This window comes from Symphalangus syndactylus, chromosome 19 (assembly GCF_028878055.3).
Source record: "Symphalangus syndactylus isolate Jambi chromosome 19, NHGRI_mSymSyn1-v2.1_pri, whole genome shotgun sequence".
Classification (NCBI taxonomy): Eukaryota; Metazoa; Chordata; class Mammalia; order Primates; family Hylobatidae; genus Symphalangus; species Symphalangus syndactylus.
In genome coordinates, this window is record NC_072434.2 from 71,702,134 (window position 1) to 71,726,547 (window position 24,414).

The 24,414-nt window shown below is 36.4% G+C and overlaps 1 protein-coding gene across 20 annotated transcripts in view; it reads right to left on the reverse strand.

Moving 5' to 3' along the window:
• The window catches only part of CDC42BPA (CDC42 binding protein kinase alpha), a 313,445-nt gene that overhangs the window by 164,220 nt on the left and 124,811 nt on the right, over positions 1-24,414 (reverse strand). For all 20 annotated transcript variants that reach the window (XR_008649731.2, XM_055235029.2, XM_055235020.2 and 17 more), the window contains exon 6: positions 5,185-5,278. Coding sequence is in view for 19 of the 20 variants with exons in the window: in XM_055235029.2 (XP_055091004.1) it covers positions 5,185-5,278 (94 nt within the window). In the remaining variant the exon portion in view is untranslated. The remainder of the gene's footprint in view (positions 1-5,184; positions 5,279-24,414) is intronic.

Here is a 24,414-nt window from a genome sequence, read left to right on the forward strand (position 1 = left end):
TACTATGTCCAGACAAAGTATCAATACAATATGAAGGCATTTTTCAGACATGGAAGATTATGAAATATTTACTTCCAATGGAACCTTCTTCAGGCAGCTATCACCAAATGGGATCCAGGAAACAGAGTGCGATACTAGAGAATAACATAAATTCCATGAAGACGATGAAAGGTAGTCCTAGGATAGTACCTCTGCAGTAGGTCTCTAGAACAAACAGTCCAGATTAGGAGAATGCAATCCAGTATGAATATCTCCATGGGAAAAAAAGGAACTGCTAAATTCCTTTTATTAAGTAATTCAACGTGGTGGAGAGTTTGAGGATAAATTGGTGACAATTACACAGGAAATTAAGCAGAGCGAAGTGGTCACTTACACCAGGAAGAATAAAAAGGTTCTGAAGAAAAGAAATGCAATTAAAACAAACTGTATGACACGACGATGAGTATTTGTATCACCATAATAAAATACCGAACAGGATTTAACGAGGGATTGTGTGATAATTACATTGAGAGGATAGAGAGGATGTGTACTGGTTGGGCAAGAGCAGAGCAAAAGACCTGAATCCTCATCTACCATGGTAGGATATTATGAGATAGTATCTAAAAATAAATAATCAAGAGACAGCAGCACAAATATGGTTATAGGAAATATGTAAGTAAATGAAATGCTCAAAGCACCATTGCACTTGCCTGGGTGACAGAGCAAGACCCTGCCTCAAAAAATAAGACAATAAAATCTAAAAATTAATTTAAAAATCTGAAATAAAATAAGGTTTCTTCATTATAGTGTTTTTTAAATTTTTATTTATTTATTTATTTATTTATTTATTTATTTATTTATTTATTTATTTTGGAGTCAGGATCTTGCTGCCACCCAGGCTGGAATGCAATGGCACCATCATGGTCACTGCAGCCTTGACCAGGTCCTAAGCTCAAGCGATCCTCCCATCTCATCCTCCTGAGTAACTGGGACTACAGGTGCATGCCACCATGCCTAACTAATTTTTTATATTTTTTTGTAGAGATGAGGTCTTGCTATGTTGCTCAGGCTGGTCTCAAACTCCTGGGCTCACGCAATCCTCCCGCCTTGGCCTCCCAAAGTGCTGGTATTACAGGTGCAAGCCTATGGTTTTGAAAATGGAAGTCCAATATGATATTATGTCCAAGAAAACTATTTTGAGTTCATCAATAAGTATGCTAGAAACAAAACATAAAATATTATCCTATTGTCCAGCAAAATTAGAATGAATGACTGGGAGAACACACCAGACTTTCAGGAACAAATATAATTTGAGGAAACTCACAGAGACAGAAATATTACTCATGCATTCTGGAATTTGCATTTCGAATGCATTCAAAAGGAATTTAGAGAGGCAAACATCAGACTACAGGGACTCTATCTCCAACTTTGAGTCCATCGGGCTTGTAATATGCAGGACTGGAGAATCACTAGCTCTCTCCGTGAAGTTATTTTTCCCTGCAGCTCTATCCTCTCTGGAATGGTGGCCCCAAATTCCAGATGCCAAAGCCTCCCTGATTCCAATCTCTGTTTTCTCAACTCAGCACCACCACCATGCTATTTCCCTCTTCTAACGTCATACCTGGCACTACCCACTTCTCACTTTATACTTCCTATATACAGTTATCCTAGAGCAGTATAATTCCATATACATATCTTCCATTGTTTATGTGACTATTGTCATATCCTTTACTTCTACGTGTCATAAACCCACATTACAAATAATTACACATTACATTATTTTTGCTTTTAACAGTCAGGTACCTTTTATGTAAATTAAATAAGATAGACAGTATAGACATTTTATTTACCCACTTATTTATTGCATATGACATTTTTATGCTATAAATCCAAATGTCCAAACAGTATCATTTCCTTTGACATGGAGGACATTCTTTAGCATTCAGGCCTGCTAGAGATTAATTTTCTCATCTTCCATTTATCTGAAAATGTCTAATTCATCCTCATTTTTGAGAGATATTTTTCTTAATACAGAAACCTCAGTTTACACATTTTTTTTCCTTCAGCACTTTAAAGACATCACTCCATGATTTCTCGTGACAGGTCAGTAGTCCTTACCATTTCTCCTCTGTATGTAATATGTCTTTCCTTCTGGCTGCTTTTAAATGTTTTTATCTTTAGTTTTCAGCACTTTAACCACATCTGACATGGCCAGATGTGGTTCTCTTTATAGGTTTGAGATATGGTAAAATTCTTAGATCTGAGTTTTTCATCACATTTGAGAAGGTTGAGCCATTACTTACACATTTCTTTTTTCCACATCTCACTCTCTTCTTCTATATGGATCCCTAAGCCTCTATTTGTTTGGTCTCAATATTTTTCTCTGTTCTTCATATTGGCTCATCTCTACTCATCTGTCTTCAAGTTCACTGGCTCTTTCTTCTCCTATCTCCAGTCTACTTTTAACCTCATCCAGTGAATTTTAAATTTCAGTTACTGTACTTTCTAATTGTAAAATGTCCATTTGATTCATTTTTCTGCTGAAATTCCTTATTTGTATACTCTTTAAGACTACATTTTCCTTTATTTTCTTAAATATTTTTTTTTATAATTTTTTTTTTTTTTTTTTTTGAGATGGAGTCTCATTCTGTTGCGCAGGCTGGAGTGCAATGGCACCATCTTGGCTCACTGCAACCTCCCCATCTTGGGTTCAAGTGAGTCTCCTGCCTCAGCCTCCTGAGTGAGTAGCTGGGATTACAGGCATGTACCACCATGCCCGGCTAATTTTGTATTTTTAGTATAGACAAGCTTTCACTGTGTTGGCCAGGCGGTCTCAAACTCCTGACCTCAGGTGATCCACCCTCCTTGGCCTCCCAAAGTGCTGGGATTATAGGCATGAGCCACTGTGCCCGACCTATGATCACTTCTTTAATTCTTTGTCTGCTAAGTCCAACATGTGTGCCAGCCAGGCCTCTACTGACTGCTTTTATCTGACCCTGTATCACTATCCACATCCCCATTTTTGTTTGGTTCAGTGATTTTTTTTTCTTGAATCTTTGTCATTGTGAATAAGATGTTACAGAGAGTATTGATTCTGTTATGTTCTTATGAAGAAAAACAATTCTTATGTAAGCACATAAAAAAATTACTGACTGATCTCCTTGACCATGAGTTGGCTTACACTCTGTGATTGTAGGTTCATACAAAAATCTAAGATTTGTCATAAGCCCCTCTATTTGGAAGGAAGACTTCCAAACTCTATGGATCTAATCAGGGCTTAGACTTAGGTTGTTAGACAGGTTTAGAGTAGGTCTTAGGTGATACAAAGGTGTTAGCTGGCTCTCCAGGGACGAAAATTCAATTTCCCCTAGCACTGTTGTTCGCCTGGGATATCTGCTTGATCATTAGTATTCTGGTCTGTTTTCAAATGCTATCATCTGCTATTGTCAAGCCTCATATGGTCTTGTGGTACAATGCACAGCCCAACCTTCATGAGGCACTTTATGCCCTCTCTCTGCACAATTCCCTCCTCTCCAATGCCAAGACCTGCATATTCCAGCTGTTGCAGGTAGTCCAGCTCTGCTTTTACTCTAGCTTTCTGCATCAGAATCAGGAACTGTCCCAGTCTTTGCGCAATTGTAAGGAATACCTCATGAGTTCATTTATGTCAGGGATAATAGTATTATGCTGCCTGTTGTCCACTGCTGGAAAACAGTTGCTTCAACTATTGTATCCAGTTTTACAGTTCCTTACAGTGGGAGTGCTAAGTTGGTACCAATTTAATCCTTCTATCATGGCCAGAGGCAGAGGTCACATAATTCCTTTTAACAAAGTTATCACTGTAGGACAAATTTTCCAAAGTTAGCCGGGCAAGGCGACTCACGCCTGTAATCCCAGCACTTTGGGAGGCCGAGGTGGGCAGATAACCTGAGGTCAGGAGTTTGAGACCAGCCTGGCCAACATGGTGAAACCCCATCTCTACAAAAAATACAAAAATTAGCCAGGCGTGGTGGTGCTTGCCTGTATCCCAACTACTTGGGAGGCTGAGGCAGAAGAATCACTTGAACTCAGGAGGCGGAGGTTGCAGTGAGCTAAGATTGCGCCACTGCACTCCAGCCTAGGCAACACAGTGAGATTTTGTCTAAAAAAAAAAATGAAATTTTTCCAAAGTTAAAATTACTGGTCTAGAGTAATGTGACATTTTCATGGCTTTTGGAATGTATTATACTAAACTGTCCTCCAAAAAGTTTCTGTCAATTAAACTGATATATTTTTAGACCTCTCCTATATGGCCAGAAAAAAATGAAGTTAAAAAAAATAACAGAATAAAACTGTGGCATATAAACTTATTTTTTTTCTTTAAAATAGAGACAGAGTCTTACTATGTTGCTTAAGCTGGTCTCGAACTCCTGGACTCAAGTGATCCTCTTGCCTCAGCCTCCCAAAGTGTTGGGATTACAAGCATGAGCCACCATGCCCAGCATTTTTTTGGGGGGGTGGCCGTGGGGGAGTGAGGGGGTGGGAGACAGGACTTCACTGTTGCCCAGGCTGGAGTGCAGTGGTGCAATCTTGGCTCACTGCAACCTCTGCCTCCTGTGCTCAGGAGATCCTCCCACCTCAGACTCCTAAGTAGCTGGGACTACAGGCGTGCACCACCATACCCATTTATTAAGTAAACAAAAAAAACCAACTGAGGGGTTTAGGGTTAGCAAAAGTTAAACAAATGGGAACATGAAACTAAATTAACTTGTGAACTTTCTGAAAAAAGGATTCATTTGTTGAACACTGTCCCTTAGAATAACTAAGCAATTAGGAAAGAAAGACAAAAAAGTAAAAGTGAGGACAAAGCTGCATTTTCTTTTTCTATGTGAGACTTAGTTCTTTTACCCCCGGTGAACTTTGAAATATCTAAAGTACAACAGAAGTCATCAGCTAAAGAAGGAGCAAACAAGGGTCTCATAAAGGGTATATTTTATCAATCTTAAGATCATTGATATCAGCAGCTGAAATGGCTTGTGACTTTTTAGACAAACCCCATTATAAGTATGCCCAAATACCTTTGTGGAAGGAGGTGGTGCACAGATAGACAAATGGATGGATGGACGGGTAGATAGTATAAATAGATGGTTTCTAAAACAGATATATCAGACAAATAGCAAGGGAAATGTCTGAGAATAAAATAATTTAGGATTTATCTTTATTTACCGTTCCATCTTCCATCAGCTTCAGACAAGAACCAAAATCTGCTAACCGAATATGTCCATTCATATCCATCAGTATATTGTCAGGTTTAATGTCTCTGAAAAAATAAATAAATTCAATTTTTAGTGGAAAAATAATTCGTTGCTTGGTAAGATATTCTTTTTGTCAGAAAAAAATCAACTTATTTTAAAAGTAATATTCTAAGAACATCTTAATTACTTTATTAATTCAAATCTTGGTTCTGATTCATATTAAAACTTTCTCAAACACATGTAATTTCAGTATTCTTCTAGAGATAAAAAGTAGTGTGGTAATTTTCATTCTGGTTAAATTAATCTTACTATCTTTCCTGTTGATTTACACAGATTCCAATGTGACTATGGTAGACCTACTTTCTGCATACAGAAGAGTCAACATTACCTGATAACCACAAAAAATACTATCCTCTAGCCCATGAAACTGGACAGGGAAAATATACTTTCTAGACCTTAAGATAACTGCAGATAGATAAAGTCTCAATTACTGCAGGTCATGACAACACAAAGAAATTGCTTCATAAAGTTGATTTTACAGAAGAACTAAAACAACTGCCTAATAGATTGTCTATATTGTTTAAAGCTTTCACTGTCTTTGGATGTTAAGTCAATTGTGTGTAAGATATCCGAATCTAAACTATATCATATATCAGCTTTTGTATTTGTTTTTGCATGTGAATGCAAACCTTAGAAAAATAATCATATATAAAATGGTTCTGTAAAGAAGATTCTCAGGGACTTAAAAATATTAAGTTTCTAATCATATTAAAGGTTGTAATTGTGAATAACTAAGAGATTATACCCACCCAACTCACTCCACTTTTAGAGGAAGAAAAAGAATCTCTGGAAAACCTATATATTTTTTAAAAAATTATATTGCCATGTAAATTACAGGAATATGGGAGGGCTACTTTAACTTGAATAATGTCATTTAATATTTCTATGCCTCAGTTTTACCACCCATAATAAGGGTAAAATATTATAACAGTATTACTTTGATTACTGAAGCAATTTCTCTGAGTGTGTTGTATATCACAAGTTAGTAAATTATGGCCCACGGTCAAATCTAGTTTGCTGCTTGTTTTTGTAAATAAAGTTTTATTGAAACACAGCCATGCCCATTCATTTAGGTATTGTCTATGTCTGCTTTCACACAACAATGGCAAAGTGAGTAGCTGTGACACAGACCACATGGCCTACAAAGCCTAACATATTTACTCTCTGGCTGTTTATAGAAAAAGTTTTCAAACCCCTATTGTAGATGATAGATGGTTGCTAAAGAGAGACAGGGTGATTGAAAGAGAACAACACTCTGTATAGCGAATTAGCTTTATAATCCTCAACATTTGACTGTATTCTAACCTGTCAAAAAAGATCTTCTGCTGTAGGGGAAACATCAAAGAAGTACAGTTTAGTTCTGGAAGGAAGTTTAGCAATTAATAAGACCATTTTTAGATGAGGAAAAAATATTTTATTCTTTAACTTAAAAATTAAGCTATACAGTCACTACGAATTACTTCTACTGGTATAGTACTTCTTAGATTGTAGAGGAGATTAAAGGAACTGCAGAGACAGGATTTATATGCATCAATAATATCTTTGCTTATTTTATAGACAGTAAGTATAAAATATATACATATACATAAAGCATATATGTGAATATATTTTATTCATAATACTATATAAATAAAATAGAAAATACTAAAAATTAACAAGACATTACAGATAGTACTGAAAAACGTAAGTATTCTATTACCATTCCTGATCTCATCCTCTCCCTCCACTACCCAGACACAGCCACTATCCTAAATTTGGTGTTTATTGTATCCATGCATATTTTATACTACTATGCCTATATACAACATCACAAAACTATGTACTTTTTAAAATGTCTTTATAAATGACACCAAACTGTGAATTGCCTTTTGCAACTTGGTTTTATTCAAATATTATGCTTCATCAGCTAGGTGTGATAGTTCATGCCTATAATCCCAGCACTTTGGGAGGCCAAAGGAGGCCGAGGAGGGAGGATTACTTGAGCCCAGGAATTTAAGAACAGCCTGTGCAACACAATGAGACTCCTTCTCTACAAAAAGTAAAAATGAAAAATTAGCTGGGCAGGATGGCACATGCTTGCGGTCCCAGCTATTTGGGAGGCTGAAGTGAGAAGATCACCTGAGCCTGGGAGGTCAAGGCTGCAGTGAGCTGTGATTGTGTCACTACACTCCAGCCTGGGTGATGGAATGAGAAACTGTCTCCAAAAGAAAAAAAAAAAAAAAAAATATATATATATATATATATATGTGTGTGTGTGTGTGTGTGTGTGTGTGTGTGTGTATGTGTTTCTAAACATATGTGTGTGTATGTTTCTAAACACACGTGTGTGTGTTCCTAAACACACATGTATGTGTGTTCCTAAACATACGTGTGTGTGTTCCTAAACATATACGTGTGTGTGTTTCTAAACATATACGTGTGTATGTTTCTAAACATATACGTGTGTGTATGTTTCTAAACATATACGTGTGTGTATATACGTATGTTTCTAAACATATATATGTGTGTATATGTTTCTAAACATGTATATGTGTGTATATATGTTTCTAAAACTTATCATTTTGGGACATATTTTAATTCTTTAATTTTAATTAAATACATACCAAAATTTATCAATTCTCCTGATAACAGAATTTCGATTGTTTCCCATTTTTATTTCGTTAAAACACAGAATGCTGAGATGAATATTTTAATAAATGTCTTCTAGTACTCATATTTGAATGCTTCTCCAGACTATAGATGCAGAAGTGAAATTTCTGAGATGAAAGATATGGACATCTTCAACTTTGCTAGCATGATTACGAATACAGTTGAGAATCTTTTTCATATTATCACTGGTAACACTGGTCATTTTACATTCCTCTTCTATAAAATGCCTGTTAATATCCCTTGCCGTTTTAAAAACTGTGTGTGCACTGTTTTTTGTTTAATCTTCAAGGATTCTATTTACTCAAACTTAGTTCTTTATTATGTGTTACAGATCTCTTCTCCCTGCATGTGGGCTTGTTTTTCCATTGTTTTTAATGTCCTTCTTATTTGTAAAAATATATATATATATATTAAATACTCATGTAGTCTTATAATTTATACTATGATTTCTGTCTTCCCAGACATCATAAGGATGGTGTCCTAATTTTCTCTTGTGTAAGTTTTAAAGTTATACTTTTTCAGTTTTTAAATCTACTGGGGATTAATTTTTGTGTGTAGTGTGAGATAAAGGGCAGTTACATTTCTTTTTACCCCAGCACCATTTACTGAAAGATATCCTTTCACCACTATTATCTAATACCACATAGGTCATAAATTTAGTGGGTTTGTTTCAGGACTCTCAAGAAGAGCAAAAATACTACTGTATTACTCTCTATGTTTTTTTCAGTTGACAATCTTTACAGTGAAAGGGAGCCTATTAATAATTGCCAGGATAACAGGCATAAATTGGAACTCTTCCACACAAGCCAAGATGAATGGCTACCCTATCAATATGCCTCTACCTGCACCAATACCACAGTGTCTTAATTATAAAACAATGAGCTTCCTATCAGTAGAGCATATTTTTTAATTGCCACTACTCTTCTAGATCAATGCTGGAATTAGCTTAATATGTTCTATAAAACATATTGAAATTTTTATGGGAATCATGATTTTATAGATTAATCTGAAGAGAGCTGACATCTTTGCAATACGACACTTCCCATCTGTATATACACTAAACCTGTAAGTCTTCTTTTATATTCTTCAGTTACGAATTATTTTCCACAGAGAACTTACACATCTCATCTATAGGCAACATAGTGAGACTCTGTCTCTGTAAAAAAAAAAAAAAAAAAAATTAAAACTTAGGCATGGTGGTGCATGCCTGTGGTCCCAGCTACTCAGGAGGCTACTCAGGAGGCTGAGGTGGAAGGATCACTTGAGTCCAGGAGTTCGAAGCTGTTGTGAGCCATGATCATGCCACTGCACTTCAGCCTAGGTTAGAGCAAGACTCCCATCTCTTTTCAAGTGTGCGTTTCAAAACATTTAGTAAACTCTCAATAAATCACTAAAATGCAAAGGGCTCAACATTCCTCTTATCACTTCACATTTTCTTCCAAATCAATACATACTCTTCTTGTATAAATAATCTTATGTTATATATTAGCAGCTGAGAGAAAGACAGGTTTTAGGAATAAAATTTCAGGATCCCATAAGCATGTTGGGGGTAGAGTGAGGGTTGGGATAAGAATGTAACAACTGACAAAGTAAAACATTCAATAAGCATTAATCAAACATTTACAGCATGCAACAGCACTGAATTAAATGCAATACTATGCACTATAGGAGTACACAGAAATAGAAAACAGAAATCCTTCTTCTTATTCCCTTATCACCCCAAAAATATTCATGGGAGTAAACATGTTTATCTCTGCTCCCTTCAGAACTACAGTAAAATGACAATACTAGAATTAAAAGGTATAAACCCACAAGTGAATGTAAGAAAAAACAATAGAAGATGATGGGTGTCAACACAATTTTCAAAGATGGAGAACATACGTATGATAAATAATGCAGAGCCAAGGAAGCTGAATTATAACTGCCTACAAGGTTGGGACAAAGGAACTAAATTGACTTGATACATGATTTGATGTACTGGAATACTTGAAAATGTACTGTTAGGCATTTGGTACATATAAAAGGAAATTTTAAGAGTGTTGACAAACAACTGAAAACAAATTTGAGCCTATTATTAATTATAGGAAAAACAGTTATATAAGAAAGGAAAAAATTACAGTATATTTCTTGGCTCAGCAATAAACAGTGTTTACAAAATGCATCTTAAAAATGCAAGCATTATCTACCAAGAAGAGCAAAAACAGTGATGAAAGTACAGTGAGAGAATGCAGGGAGGAAAAGTAGAAAGAGGAATACAAACAGCTAAATCCTCCACTAGCATAGAAGGCAGTCAACAGAAGTCTTTACAAACTGTCCAAAATTTGCAAATCTAGAAACATCAACATATCAGGACATTAGAGATATGGGGCTAAATAACTTTTAAAAAATAGAATTGAATATAGCTGCCACTAGGGAGCAGGCATAAGAGGTATGCTGGAGAGACTATTTTTCAATATAATCTTTTTTATATTAGTTTTTTCTTTACTGTATTAAGTATTGTTTGATTAAAATTAATTAAAAACCAAAAATACATGTGTAAATGTATGAATCATTTAATCAAAGAATATGAAAATGTTTTCACTAAGCCACTAAGATCATCTGCAGTCAGCAATATATTTTAGTCCAAACAGTTAATGGTTATCAGTATCACAGATAAGCACCATGATGTTAAAATGACAATCTTAATTGGTCTCTGTTTACCCAACAATGAGTATAATTATACATTTAATAAAGTATGTAGCCTACTGACTCACTCCACATCCTTACTCATTTTATTCCATGGCTGAAGTCTCTGTTCTTAAAATGGTCACTATTTGGGCAGATGGAAACTCTCCTAACCTTCGAAATAATGAGGCCTCAGGAGGGTGGGCTATTTATTCTCCCTAGTCATCTGTTGTGTTTGAAAATATTTAAGTTTTATTTTTGTTTTGGGGGTGAGGCAATAGAACATATAATGCTGGCATGAGGCAGAATTTAAAGGAGTCATAGGGTAAAAGAGAAAATGGCTTTTCCATCTAGCTGGGCTGAGTATTTCACTAAATTACCAGGCGAAAGTAGGGCGTAAAACTTACATAAATTCACATACTTTATCACCTCGAGCAAAAGAAAACATTTGACCAAGACTATAGCTTGGCCTTCTGTGGTTTCCTTTTTCCTTCAGACTTACCTATTATTTTCATTTAAATCTAAATTTATAGTAGTTGTAAGAAAAATGTTTGGGACAAAGTATGATGTGAACTAGGCCGAACTTGATATAAGGACCACCCTGGTTCTTTTTGTACTCTAAAGTGTAAACAAAGTGAAGAGAAGCCACACATTCCAATTCCCATTAGTGCTCACTAGGGGTGGGAGTGGGGGTGTCTCAATGCCTCTGCTGACCAACATCTATCAACTGAGTAAAGAAGGCTCTTAATTACTTCATAAGGATGTTCTCAATAGGTAGTATAACAAGCGTAGATACTTCATTCAAATTTGGGGGAGTGGGGCTCAAGAGAGGAAGAATAGCAAGAACTCTCAAGTGTCACCTGAATAGAAAGAAGGTTACACTTAATTGACAGTACCCACGAACCCAAAAGGTTCTAACATCTTAAAGAAGTAGGATCAAAGAAAAGTAGGTAGATAAACATCTACCTATTCTCTGTACAAATAATTTGATCACTGAACTAAGATTTTGGCATCTTACAATACTACATAAGAATAAAAACTAGAGGCCTCCTAGAAAATGTTTTGCATTCCATATTTGGTAAAATCTTTTTAAATAATGAAGGTCATAAGTATAAAGTTATCTATCATGATTATACCTGCTCCAAGAAAATACAAGTACTTGTCCTTACATTACCACTGAAATGTATGATCAATTCTTAAAAGGAATTTGAGTGCTGAAAAGAAGTTGTCCAAAAGTTTTTTTTTTTTTTTTTTTTGGCTTTCTCTTTCCCTATTCATTATGCAGAAAATACTCTTTAAGATGACAAATGACCTTTTCACTGCCAAATCCAGCAGCATCTTTTTAGTTTGAATCCTGTAATGACTTCTCTATGACATCTGACACTGCTGGTTATTCTCCCAACTATACCACTTTCTTCTCTATTTTTTCTCCCAACTAAAACTAATGCTTCTCAGTTTCCTTTCCTGGTTCCTCTTTCCCCAAAAGCATAATTTCCATTCCCCTAATGCCGCCCTTTCTTAATATGCAGCTCTCTGCTCTCCTTTGTACCTCAATGATATTTTCCTTGGAGGTACCTGTCATTTCTTAGATTTCAGGTTAGTTGGTTGCCCTATGACCTCAAATCTCTGACGAGTTCAAGACAATGTTATAATTTTTGCTTTAAGCAGTCAGATGGTTAAGAATAAAAAATGTATAGTCTAGTATGTATCTAGACATTTACAATTTTAAGTGCCTCGGATTCCTTTCTGCAGATCCAAGCTTTCATGTAGTATCATTTCCCTGCAGCCTAAAGAACTTCCTTTAGCATGTCTTACAGTGCAGGTCTTCTGGCAATAAATTCTTTTGTTCTTTTTTTTTTTTTTAAGACGGAGTCTCACTCTGTCGCCCAGGCTCGAGTGCAGTGGCATGATCTTGGCTCACTGAAACCTCCACCTCCTGGGTTCAAGCAATGCTCCTGCCTCAGCCTCCTGAGTAGCTGGGATTACAGATGCCCGCCATTAAACCTAGCTAATTTTGTATTTTTAGTAGAGGCAGGGTTTCACGATGTTAGTCAGGCTGGTCTCAAACTCCTGACCTCAAGTGAACCGCCCACCTCGGTGTCCCAAAGTGCTGGGATTATAGGCATGAGCCATCACACCTGGCTTCTTTTGTTCTTTTTGTTCTTCTTTTACTTAAAAATATCATATCACATTTATTTTTGAAGGATATTTTCACTGGATATATAGAATTCTTGGTTAAGTCTCTCTTTCAGCTTCCTTACTTTCTAATGAGAATTCATCTCCTAATGGAATTGTAGTTCCCCCAAATGTAATTTGTCATTTTTTCCTTGCTGCTTCCAAAATTTGCCCTCTGTCTTTGGATGTCAGTAGTTTCACTATAATGAACCTTGACATGGCCTTTTTAATATTTATCTTCCCCGGTGTTTCTTTTTTTTTTTTTTGAGACTGAGTCTCGCTCTGTCGCCCAGGCTGGAGTGCAAAGGCGCGATCTCCGTTCGCTGCAAGCTCCGCCTCCCAGGTTCACGCCATTCTCCTGCCTCAGCCTCCTGAGTAGCTGGGACTACAGGCGCCTGCCACCACGTCCGGCTAATTTTTTTTTTGTATTTTTAGTAGAGACGGGGTTTCACCGTGTTAGCCAGGATGGTCTCGATCTCCTGACCTCATGATCCACCCACCTCAGCCTCCCAAAGTGCTAGGATTACAGGCGTAAGCCACTGCACCCGGCCGCCTGGTGTTTCTTGAGCATCTCAAATACATAAAATTATATCTTTCATCAAATTTGAGGCCATTATTTCTTCAGGTATCTTTTCTGGCCCATTCTCTTTCCTCTCCTTCTTGATCTCAAAGTACGTTACATAAAACCTTGTGATATTTTCTAACAGGTCCTTGGACTACTACTATTTTAATCTTTTCCTCTCTGTTCTTTACCTTCAATAACTTCTGGCTTATTTAACTTCAAGTCTTTACTTTATCATCTCCACTAGGCTGTTAATTTTTTCCAGTGAAAATTTCCATTTCAGATTTTGTATTTTTCATTTCTAGAATTTCCATTTGATTTTTTGATTTGTTTCTAGTTCTGTGCTGAGATTTCCTATCTTTTCATATATTGAGAACACATTTTATTTTCCTTTACTGAGAATAGTTGTAACAGTCACTTAAAAATCCTAGTCTGCTATTAATAATTTCTATATCTGGGTCATTTCAGGGGTACTCTTTTCTCTTGTAAAGGAGTTACATACTCCTTTTTCTTTATACATTGGGTAATTCTGAATGTTCCCTGAACATAATAAATGGTAAATTTCTGAAACTCTGTATTCTTTAATTTTTCTCCAGTTAGCATTTTTTTCTTTTTTTTTTTAATCAGCTGATTAAACACATTCAAACTGCAAACTGTTTCTTGGGAAGTTTCTTTTGTCTTTAGCTGAGCAGCTCTGAGTGAAGCTATCACTCAGGGGTCATACGAGCTGTCAGTAGACAGATTTTGGATTCCCTCTCTAACAAACATAGTTTCCCCAAATTCAGCTTTCACATGCCATAGAGACCAGAGTTCTTCTACTTATCTTCTTGTTATCTTCTCCCATGCCACAATGTACACCATGCCATTTTCACCTAGCCCCAGACTGAGAGCTGCAAAACATGAGACGTCATTTCATATACCTCCATCTTCTTTGAGGATGTATTCCCAATCAGGTTCTCCCCGCTTCTGTTCACTCTTTAGTGCCTTTAGGATAATGGTCTTTGTGCTATGCTCAGATTTTTAGTTGCTTCTGTGAGGGCCTTAGCCCAGAAGGACCTCATTCAGTCACTACCCTTCCTCATACATATGGACCATTATTAATTTGAATTTTCTAAAAGACGCAGCCAACCCTATTTCTAATTAAGGCACCCTGAACTTCTAAGTTTTATGAATATAGAAAACTATATTTTTCAAACATGGCCTCAATAATATCTCTCACTTCACATTTTCATCTAGAACCTTGCCACTCACCCATCAAGAAGATTGTCCCTTCAGCTTGAACCTGGACGGACGCTTGTGACTGTCTCAATCAATACGGTATGATAGAACTTAGGCTGGCTATGACTTCCAAGGCTAGGTCATTAAAATGTCATGCAATTCTGCTTTGTTCTCTAGAGACACTTGCTCTTGGAACATACTTATCATGTTGTTAAGAAAGTCAAGCAGCCCATGTGGGAAGAACAAAAACCCCATGCCCACAGCTCTGGCTGAACTCCCAACTGATGGGCAGCACCAACTGGCTAGCTATGTGTGTGAGCCATCTTGACAGTGATTCTTCCAACCTCAGGTGAGCTACTGCAACTCATGCTGCATGGAGAAGATACAATTAGGTGCTGCCTAGTCCTGCCCAAATTTCAGACTCATGAGCAAAAAAAAAAATTGTTGTTGTTTTATATTAGTCACTATAGTGTTTCAGGGTGTGTGGTGAACAGAGATGTATTATCTTCTCCCTCAATGATGGGCTTTGCCCCAGATGTTAACAGATGGCTCCCCACTGCCAGGTTCCTTCAAAGTTACAGACAGCCTCTTTAAAAAACTGCCTGTGTTTCTTGGAGAATTTCATATGCACTGAATGACTGATAAGGAAATAAGAAAGACCATGCCATTTCTACTAAACTAGCAACAACTCAGGTGGCCACAGACACTTCAGAACTCCTAGTAGGGCTGACTGAAGCTTTGGCCTCAGTGTAATCTGACTTCTCCTCCACCCAAACCTGCTTTCTCCAATTCCCTTCTACAGGTGTTAACCCCTAATAAATACCCTGCATGACACACTCTGTCTCAGTGCCTGCTTCTGGAGAACATACTGTGTTACACAGCAATTGGTAAGTGGAACAGTAGCCCAACAAATTCCATTTTCTGAAAGAAGCAGCAAAATAACATCTGGCATTCAAAACCACTCTGAGTCAGTGACATCTTGCAAATAACGTGGCAGCCAGACAACCAGATACCAAGAATTGTCAATAAAAGGAGTGAAGGAAAGTTCAGGTAAAACATTATTTTCAACTTTGATAATTCATGAAAACTGAGAAATGTTTGGAAGAGATAAAATATCTATTATTATAAAAACATTATTCAAGTTTTTCTATAATTTGAATATTAGTCAAAACATGCTCAGTAATTAAAGTTTCTAAAATGAATAATTTTCCTTGTCCCTAAACAAAAGCAAGTAAGATTTGGGTTAAAAGTTTTATGATTTTAGTTTTAAAATAATAGTTTTAAAAATTTTAAAAGCATTCTATGCTGGGCACAATGGCTCACGCCTATAATCCCAGAACTTTGGGAGGCAAGGCCAGTGGATCACTTGAGTCCAGGAGTTTATGATCAGCCTGAGCAACCTCATCTCTACAAAAAGTACAAAAATTAGCCAAGAATAGTGGTCCACGCCTGCACTAGTGGTCCCGGCTACCCAAGAGGCTGAGGTCAGAGGATCACCTGTGCCCAGGAGGTCAAAGCTGTAGTGAGCCATGATGATGCCACTACACTCTAGCCTGTGTGACAGAGCAAGACCCTGTCTCAAAAAAAAAAAAAAAAAAAAAGCATTCTAAAACAACGATTATATTGAAAGGGCAACATTCTATGGGTGATTTTTAACTTCACTAGAACATCAGTACCAAAAGCATGATTATTACAAATATTACCCCCATAAGACTGAAATGTGGATATGACATTAATCTATATAGTTTCAACTGTGGCTGGACACTGAATTCAACTATAGAGGGTTATTTTAATTGCATGTACCTTGACCCCAACCCAGGCACCACTAATCAAAATATTGCACAGGGGATTGGTTCCTGACAACCACTAATTGAAGACAGGCATTTCTCTTCCCAGCAACATCACGTTAATATCTCCCATTTGGTTCCTTTTTATCATTTATGTAAGTTAGGGTAGTGGACTCTTCTAAAACAATACTTTTATTTTCTAATTTTCCTACTCCTTTTTTATATACTAATATAAAAACAGCATACTGCATTATATTAAAATGAAACTGCTTTTTGAAATTGTCTCTTAATTTTGTCAAAGAAATATTACATCAGTAATAAAAAAAAGTCCACACTGGTAAAATTATGTCACAAACAGCCCTTCTGTCAGTCAGAAATTAGAATTCTTTATGGAACATTAATTTGGGGTTCATCTTACATTTGAGAAAACAGTTATTCAAAAAATTCTGTCAGTAAACTTTTCTCAAACTAATCTTTTCCACTGGGTAGTGAAGCTATTATTTAAGAATTATGGGAATAAAAAACTAATGATTATATAATTCCAGGTACTGCAAAATAATGGTGGTTATACAAATCCTAATCTTTCTATGCATCTTTCCAAAAACCACCCAGATACAATCAACAAGGAGAACAAGTAAAACAACCCACATACCACATTTAAAATGTAATTCAAAGAAAGACTACTATGAAATTCAAATTATGTGTAATTATGAAAATAAACATTCAAATTCAGCAAATGGGAAAAAGAAGAGAAAAGCGGGGAGTAACGGGGCAATAAAATGCAGATTAAACCAATGCCCACTGTGATGGAAGGAAGAAGTCCTATCATGAGTAGGATAGACAGTATAGTTAGGGGAAACTGGGTGAAAGGTACATGGGACCTTTCTGTACTACCTTTGCAATTTCCTGTGATTATAAACTTATTTCAAAATAAGGTTTTCTAAGCTAAAAAAAAATCATCTTGAGCAAATTTATAGAATTATTTTATGCTTCTCATTATCCTGTTATATATTAACATGTCTTTACACTTACTCTCTTTAACAAATACTTGTATGTAGATAAATAATACATCACTAAAAGAAAAACCTTCTAAAACTATAGTACAGTCAATAGCATCTGATCTGAGAAATACTCACTGGGAGATTCAGTTAAAGGCTCCTCAGGATCAAATAAAATGGCCAGGCTGAGGAATAACTAAATTTAGCTACCTATCAAGTAACTTCTATGCTAAATAGCTCTGTACAAGTACAAATAGTGACAGATAAAAGGAGGAAACAAGTAATTAAATTAGTACAAAAATATGAAAATGTATATAATGGCTTTATAGGATAGACCAGAAGTTTCGTTCAATTACCCTGCACTGGCTCCTCCAAATGACAGATATATTCAAACTGATACTACTGCTGTATCTGCCATATGAACACTACACTAAATGAAGATGTCCAAATATGATAGGAAAGCTTGCCTAAAGACCAGGGAATTATCTATATAGTGAAGACCTAATCTTGCCCAAAGAGAGGTCTGGCTTTTATCCTCAGCTACTGGAAGATGATCTCTAGGTTCCTGGAATAGCACAACTGATAGGAGTGTCTTTGGCTACTAGACAATCTACCAATGTAATTTATGATACATGTAATTTATTTGAGTCATACTATGTTTTGACTCTGGAAAGGACTGGAGACTAAAGGTATCAGCTCAACATTTGGGAAGGGCTGGAGACTAAAGACAGTCACACAGGCAGTAAGTAATTGAGGCCACCCCAAAAATATAAAAACCAAAGGCTTAGGTGGGCTTCCCTGGTTGGCAATACTCGGTAAGCACTATCATATATGTATGCTGGGCTGTCCTAATTCCACCAAGAAAGAATGATGTAAGCTCCACATGTGGTATTTTTTTTTTAACTCTACCCTATATATTAATACTTCTTCCTCTGGCTGATTTAAATCGGTATCCATGTAATAAAATCGGTATTCCATGTAATAAAATACAACTGTTAAGTATAACAGCATTCAGTGAGTTCTGTGAGTTTTGCAAATTATCAAAACTAAGGTGTGGTTTTGGGAACCCCTCGAACTTCCAATTGGTGTCACAACTTGGAGTGGTCTATTAGGAAGGTTTCCCTAAAACTTTGTAGTTGCCCCAAATTCCTTGTAGTTACTGAAATACCAACTGAACTGTAATATAGTAACTATATTTATATTTAAAAATTCCTAATTGTGCACATCCTGAGTTCACCTATACTCTAGTGTAACAGTTTTTAACTGTATTTTTAACTATAGATTGTCCCTAACTTACAATGGTTCAAATTATGATTCTTCAACTTTATGATGGGCTTACTGGAACACAGCCTACTGTAAGTCAAGGAGCATCCATATAACATTACCTATTCTTTAATAGTTTCACAATACTATAAAAATAGTTCCTCCATTAGCAATATGAAAAATTCCAATTTTGAAACGTGACTCAGGCCTGTAAGAGACTGAAGAGAATTTTGAGTAAGCCTTAGGCCTCAAAATATTTCTATCTCACTGTAAAAGTAATGATTTTACACATTCCAAGAGGATAACTGCCAAATCATACCCACAAATCTAAGCCGAAAGAGATAAAATCAGTGCAAAGCTCTGGTATAGGCAAAGCACACACCAATCCTTCATGAAATTCTTATGGGATAACAGATGAAAAACTCTCTAGATACGAATTATGTGGTATTTCCCCCCGCCAACAAATTCTATTAAAATAGGATTGCTCTATTTCCTATATCGGTACACTTTACCCAACCACATTATATAAAATATTATCAACATTAAAGAGATGAGGTTAAAAGCTGTAATCAAAAATCTTGACTATGAAACTACATGAGATAAAAAGAGTTATGAAGAAAACCATAAATAAGTTAACTGGTTTTTCGTTTTAGTTTTTTGGACTAGGGTAAAAAAAAATTACTTTAAAAATACATTCCATCCTAAGAATCTATTCAATCCAGTATTTAGGATTTAAAACAAAGATAGGAAAGCACGTATATTCCACTAAGTTTCACTAGGTTTCACGTAACCTGCTTGCCCTCAGGGAGAGATTCTATCCAACAGAAAGCTGGTGTGCCTCAAGCATATGACTCGACTTCTGTTCATTACTTCTCCTTGGTTTAGGGTCTTCATTTTAAAATATAATTTCTATTTTGTGATTCTTTATTCCTCTTCATATTCTGCCATTGATTTATTGCATGCATTCTTATTTCTAATTATCTAAATCCATTATGGAACACAGTGAAGATGAAGGGAATAAATAACTAGATAAATAATTTGATTATCAGGAAATATATTTTTGTGTACATTCCATGCAATAATGACTGATATAATCCCTTTTGGAACTTATATAGAATTCATGGTCTAAATTCCAGATATAACAGCAACTGTTCCTAAAACATGACTTGACAATGGTAGTGCTGTGTTGCAGCAACCTATTAACCAATACCCAGAAAGAAGCCCTTGAAACCACAAGGCTGCAGGTCTAGATGAAGAAAACCTCCAGAGAGACATCATAAAATATATCCACTGAGTACAATAGAAAAAAAGTCATCGTCTATGCCTCTGCAAACTTGAAGTCTAATTTAAAAATATATATATATATTAAAATAAATAACTGGATAATGGGTAGTATCCTATACTTTAACACAGCATATGATAAACTACCAAGTAATCATTCATTACATGTACTTTTCATATTTTCAGTTCATCTCCAAGGCATTGAGGCTGGTACAGGTGCATTATGCACTCATTAAAACTCATTAATACAGGCACATCTGATGAGTTTCTATTTCTTTCTATTATTATCCCTATTAAATTTGAAATTTTCCCATCTTACGCCACTAGTAAACTTTCCAATTTGACTCCTGTATCCTTCAAATATGAACCTAAAAGTCTTTGAAAGCTTATTTGCCATTTGGCATGACAAGATATACAGGGTTCATCTTGTACACTTCCTACCTAGATCTTGAGTCAGTAATTTCTCCAAGTAGCCTGTTTTTCCTGCAGCAGGAAATAGTATGTGAGGACGATAATCTGTCAATAGGGATGCTCACTGCTACTGCTATGTGCTGGTCACTGTTTCTAGTTATTTTCACCACACAAAGCTGTATGTATGGTGTATTGGGTGTGTGTATGAAATACTGCAGAAGTTCATACTGATATAAAGTGCAGTGGTGCAATCTTGGCTCACTGCAACCTCCGCCTCCCAGGTTCAAGCGATTCTTGGGCCTCAGCTCCTTGAGGAGCTGGGATTACAGGCATGTGACACCACACCGGGCTAATTTTTGTATCTGTAGTAGAGACAGGGCTTCACCATGTTGGCCAGGCTGGTCTCGAATTCCTGATCTTAAGTGATCTGCCCGCCTTGGCCTCCCAAAGTGCTAATATTACAGGTGTGAGCCACCATGCCCAGCCCACAATGATACGTTCACTTCAAATTCACAACATTAGTGTTTTTAATGATCTCTTCCATATTACATCAGCATCTCCTTTCTTCTACACCAAGAATTCTGATTCTTAACATAAGGGATAAAATTAGAATACTCCATAATCATTCTGTTTCATTTCATGTTATAAACACAATAATGTCAAAATAACAGTAACTATACTGTCACCACTAATTTGATTACTGAAAACAGTTTGAAAAAAATTTTATATAAATTCTCCCAATTATCACTACCTACTTTTATAGTTGTACTGCATGCTAATGCCATAGCATATAGCCATTAATCCTGTGCTCACTCCTTTTAACTTTTTTCTGCTTTAGTTCTACAACTGACTATTTAATGAGCAATACCAGTCCTTATACTGATATCTCTATAGCCACATTAGTCATCTGAAGCTCATTTTCTAGTAGATTATACTAGAAAATGTATACTATACTAACTAGTATATATTATTATACTATACTAACTAGATTAGTATCTTCTTCAAGAAGAATTCATGGAAACAACATTCCTAAAATTCTTGCAACTTGATAACATTTGTACATGCCTTTTATACCTGAAAGTCTGTTTTGTTCACATTTTCTTTTCCAGGGTATTGTAAATCTTTATCATAAAGCTTCATCACTGGGAAGTCTAATGATAAACTAGTTTTCTCTCCCCTCTAATCCACTGGCTCTTTATGCCCCCTACTTTTTAACTTTAAAGGTAAATAATTATTCTAGAATTTGTTTATGCCCTACCTCTCTCGATTATGTTATAGCTGTCATATACATTATGTATTCATTCAATATTCCACAAAAACAACTTTTACTTTAAAGCCATATATTTTAAAGATTTAAGAAAAAAATATATATACAGTATTTCATATACACTGAGATTTTTACTATTTATTATTCTCTTTCTTCTTTCCTAAAAACCCAGGTTGCCTTCTGCTATCATTGCCCTACATTCTGAAGTGCTTTTTTCAGCATTTCTTGTAAGGAAGGCCTGAAGCAATGAATTCTTTTGGGTTACCTTTATCTGAAAATATTTCCCCCCATCCCCACTTCATTACTGAAGAAAATATCCCCAGATACAGAATACTGCATTGATAGTTTTCTTCCTCTCAATACTCTGAAGACGTTAATTACCTTTTAGCCCCCGTGGTCTTGATGAGAAATCTGAGATCATTCCAACTGTTTTTCCCTGTATGTGATATGTTGTTTTCCTCTGGTGCTTTCAAGATTTTTTCTCTATCCATTGTATTCTGTACTTTGATTTTGATGAGCTAGGTGTGGTTTTCCCAGAATTTATGTTGTTTTGGGTTTGCTGCAATTTTCTTCCATGGGATGGAGGGCAGGGGAGGGTTCTGGTGCAATTCTAAAAGAGCTGTAACACTATGCAATTTTTTATTCTACAAATTCATGTATTTCTCCAAACATGGGAAGTTTGGAGCCATTATTCTTTTCCGTCCTATTGTCTCTATTCTCTCTACTTGGAACTCCAATTACTTGCATGTTACACCTTTTCATTCCTGAGAATCTGCTCACTTTTTCAATCTTTTTGTCTCTGTATTTCATGGGATAATTTACATTTAATAAAATTTTTTTTGCAATACTGTATTTTTCTGTCCTAAAATTTCCATTTGTTTCTTTTATAGTTTTTATTTTATTGCTGAGATACTTCCATCATGTCATTCACCTGGAAGAAAACAAATGTGTTTTTCTTGACTTCATGGAACATATTTAAACTAAATGCTTTAAAGTCTTTTTCCAATAATTCTCATACCTGGATCATCTTGAGTTGCTGGTTTGGCTCTGTGTCCCCACCAAAATTTCATCTTGACCTGTACTCCCACGATTCCCACATGTTGCGGGAGGGACCCAGTGGGAGATAATTGAATCATGGGGGCAGTTTTCCCCATGCTGTTTTCGTGATAGTGAATACGTCTCATGAGATCTGATGGTTTTATCAGGGGTTTCCACTTTTATCAAGGTTTCTCATTCTCTCTTTGCCTGCTGCCATCCATGTAAGATGGGACTTGCTACTCCAAGACCTCCATCATGATTGTGAGGCTTCTCCAGCCATGTGGAACTGTTAAGTCCAATTAAACCTCTTTCTTTTGTAAATTGCCCAGTCTTGGGGTATGTCTTGTCTTTTTTTGTTGTTGTTTTTTGAGATGCAGTTTCACTCTTGTTGCCCAGGCTGGAGTGCAATGGCGCGATCTTGGCTCACCGCAACCTCTGCCTCCCGAGTTCAAGTGATTCTCCTGACTCAGCCTCCTGGGTAGCTGGGATTACAGGCATGCACCACCACGCCCAGCTAATTTTGTATTTTTAGTAGAGATGGGGTTTCTCCATGTTGGTCAGGCTGGTCTCGAACTCCCAACCTCAGGTGATCCGCTCACCTTGGCCTCCCAAAATGCTGAGATTACAGACATGAGCCACCACGCCTGGCTGGATATGTCTTTGTCAGCAGCGTGAAAATGGATTAAATACAGTTGCCATCAGTTGATTGTTTTTTCTCTTGAGACTAAATCATAATTTCCTGATAGACTGAGTAATTTTGGACTGTACTGTGTATGCTATGAGCATGTACACTTTTGGTTCTTTCCCAAAACTCTGGAAAATGTTGGCATCTTAGTCTCACCAGGCAGTCCACCTGGTTGAGATCGTATGTCCTGACATATCCGAAAACATGATTGAATCTTGAAAACATTATGCTAAGTGAAAAAAGCCACTCAGAAAACCGCGTATTATATGATTTCATTTATAGGCAATGTCTGGAATAGGCAAATCTACAGATATAGAAGGTAGACTAATGGTTGCTTAAGGTTGGGGAAATAGGGAAACATGGTGTAGAGACAAGGTATAGAGTAGAGTGTCTTTCTGAAATGATGAAAATATTCTAAAATAGATCATAGTAATGGTTGCAAATATCTGTGAATATACCAAAAAACCACCGTACACATTAATGAGTGGACGGTATGGTATATGAATTTATCTCAAAAAGCTATTTTAAGGCCGGGCACTGTGGCTCACGCCTGTAATCCCAGCACTTTGGGAGGCCGAGGCAGGCGGATCACAAGGTCAGGAGATTGAGACCATCCTGGCTAACATGGTGAAACTCCGTCTCTACTAAAAATACAAAAAAATTAGCCAGGTGTGGTGGCGGGCACCTGTAGTCCCAGCTACTCAGGAGGCTGAGGCAGGAGAATGGCATGCACCCGGGAGGTGGAGCTTGCAGTGAGCCGAGATTGCACCACTGCACTCCAGCCTGGGCAACAGAGTGAGACTCCGTCTCAAAAAAAAAAAAAAAAAAAAGAAAAAAGAAAAAAAAGCTATTTTAAAAGACTACAATTTAATCTCACAATAATTTTTAATGAGGATCCACTGAATACCACTGGCAAGTTATACAAAAAGGTAGAGATCTTTCCTCCAAAGGGCAAAAAAGTTTGGAAAAAAAAAGTCTTAAGAAGCAGTAATATATAAATGACTACTATTAATATTAACTATCAAGGATAATATCTAGTGCTATTATGATTAAAGCTAATAAAGAAGAGCTCACCATTTTTAGATCATTTTTTAAAACTGCCTTTGGACAGGATGCAGAGGTTCACGCCTGTAATCCCAGTAT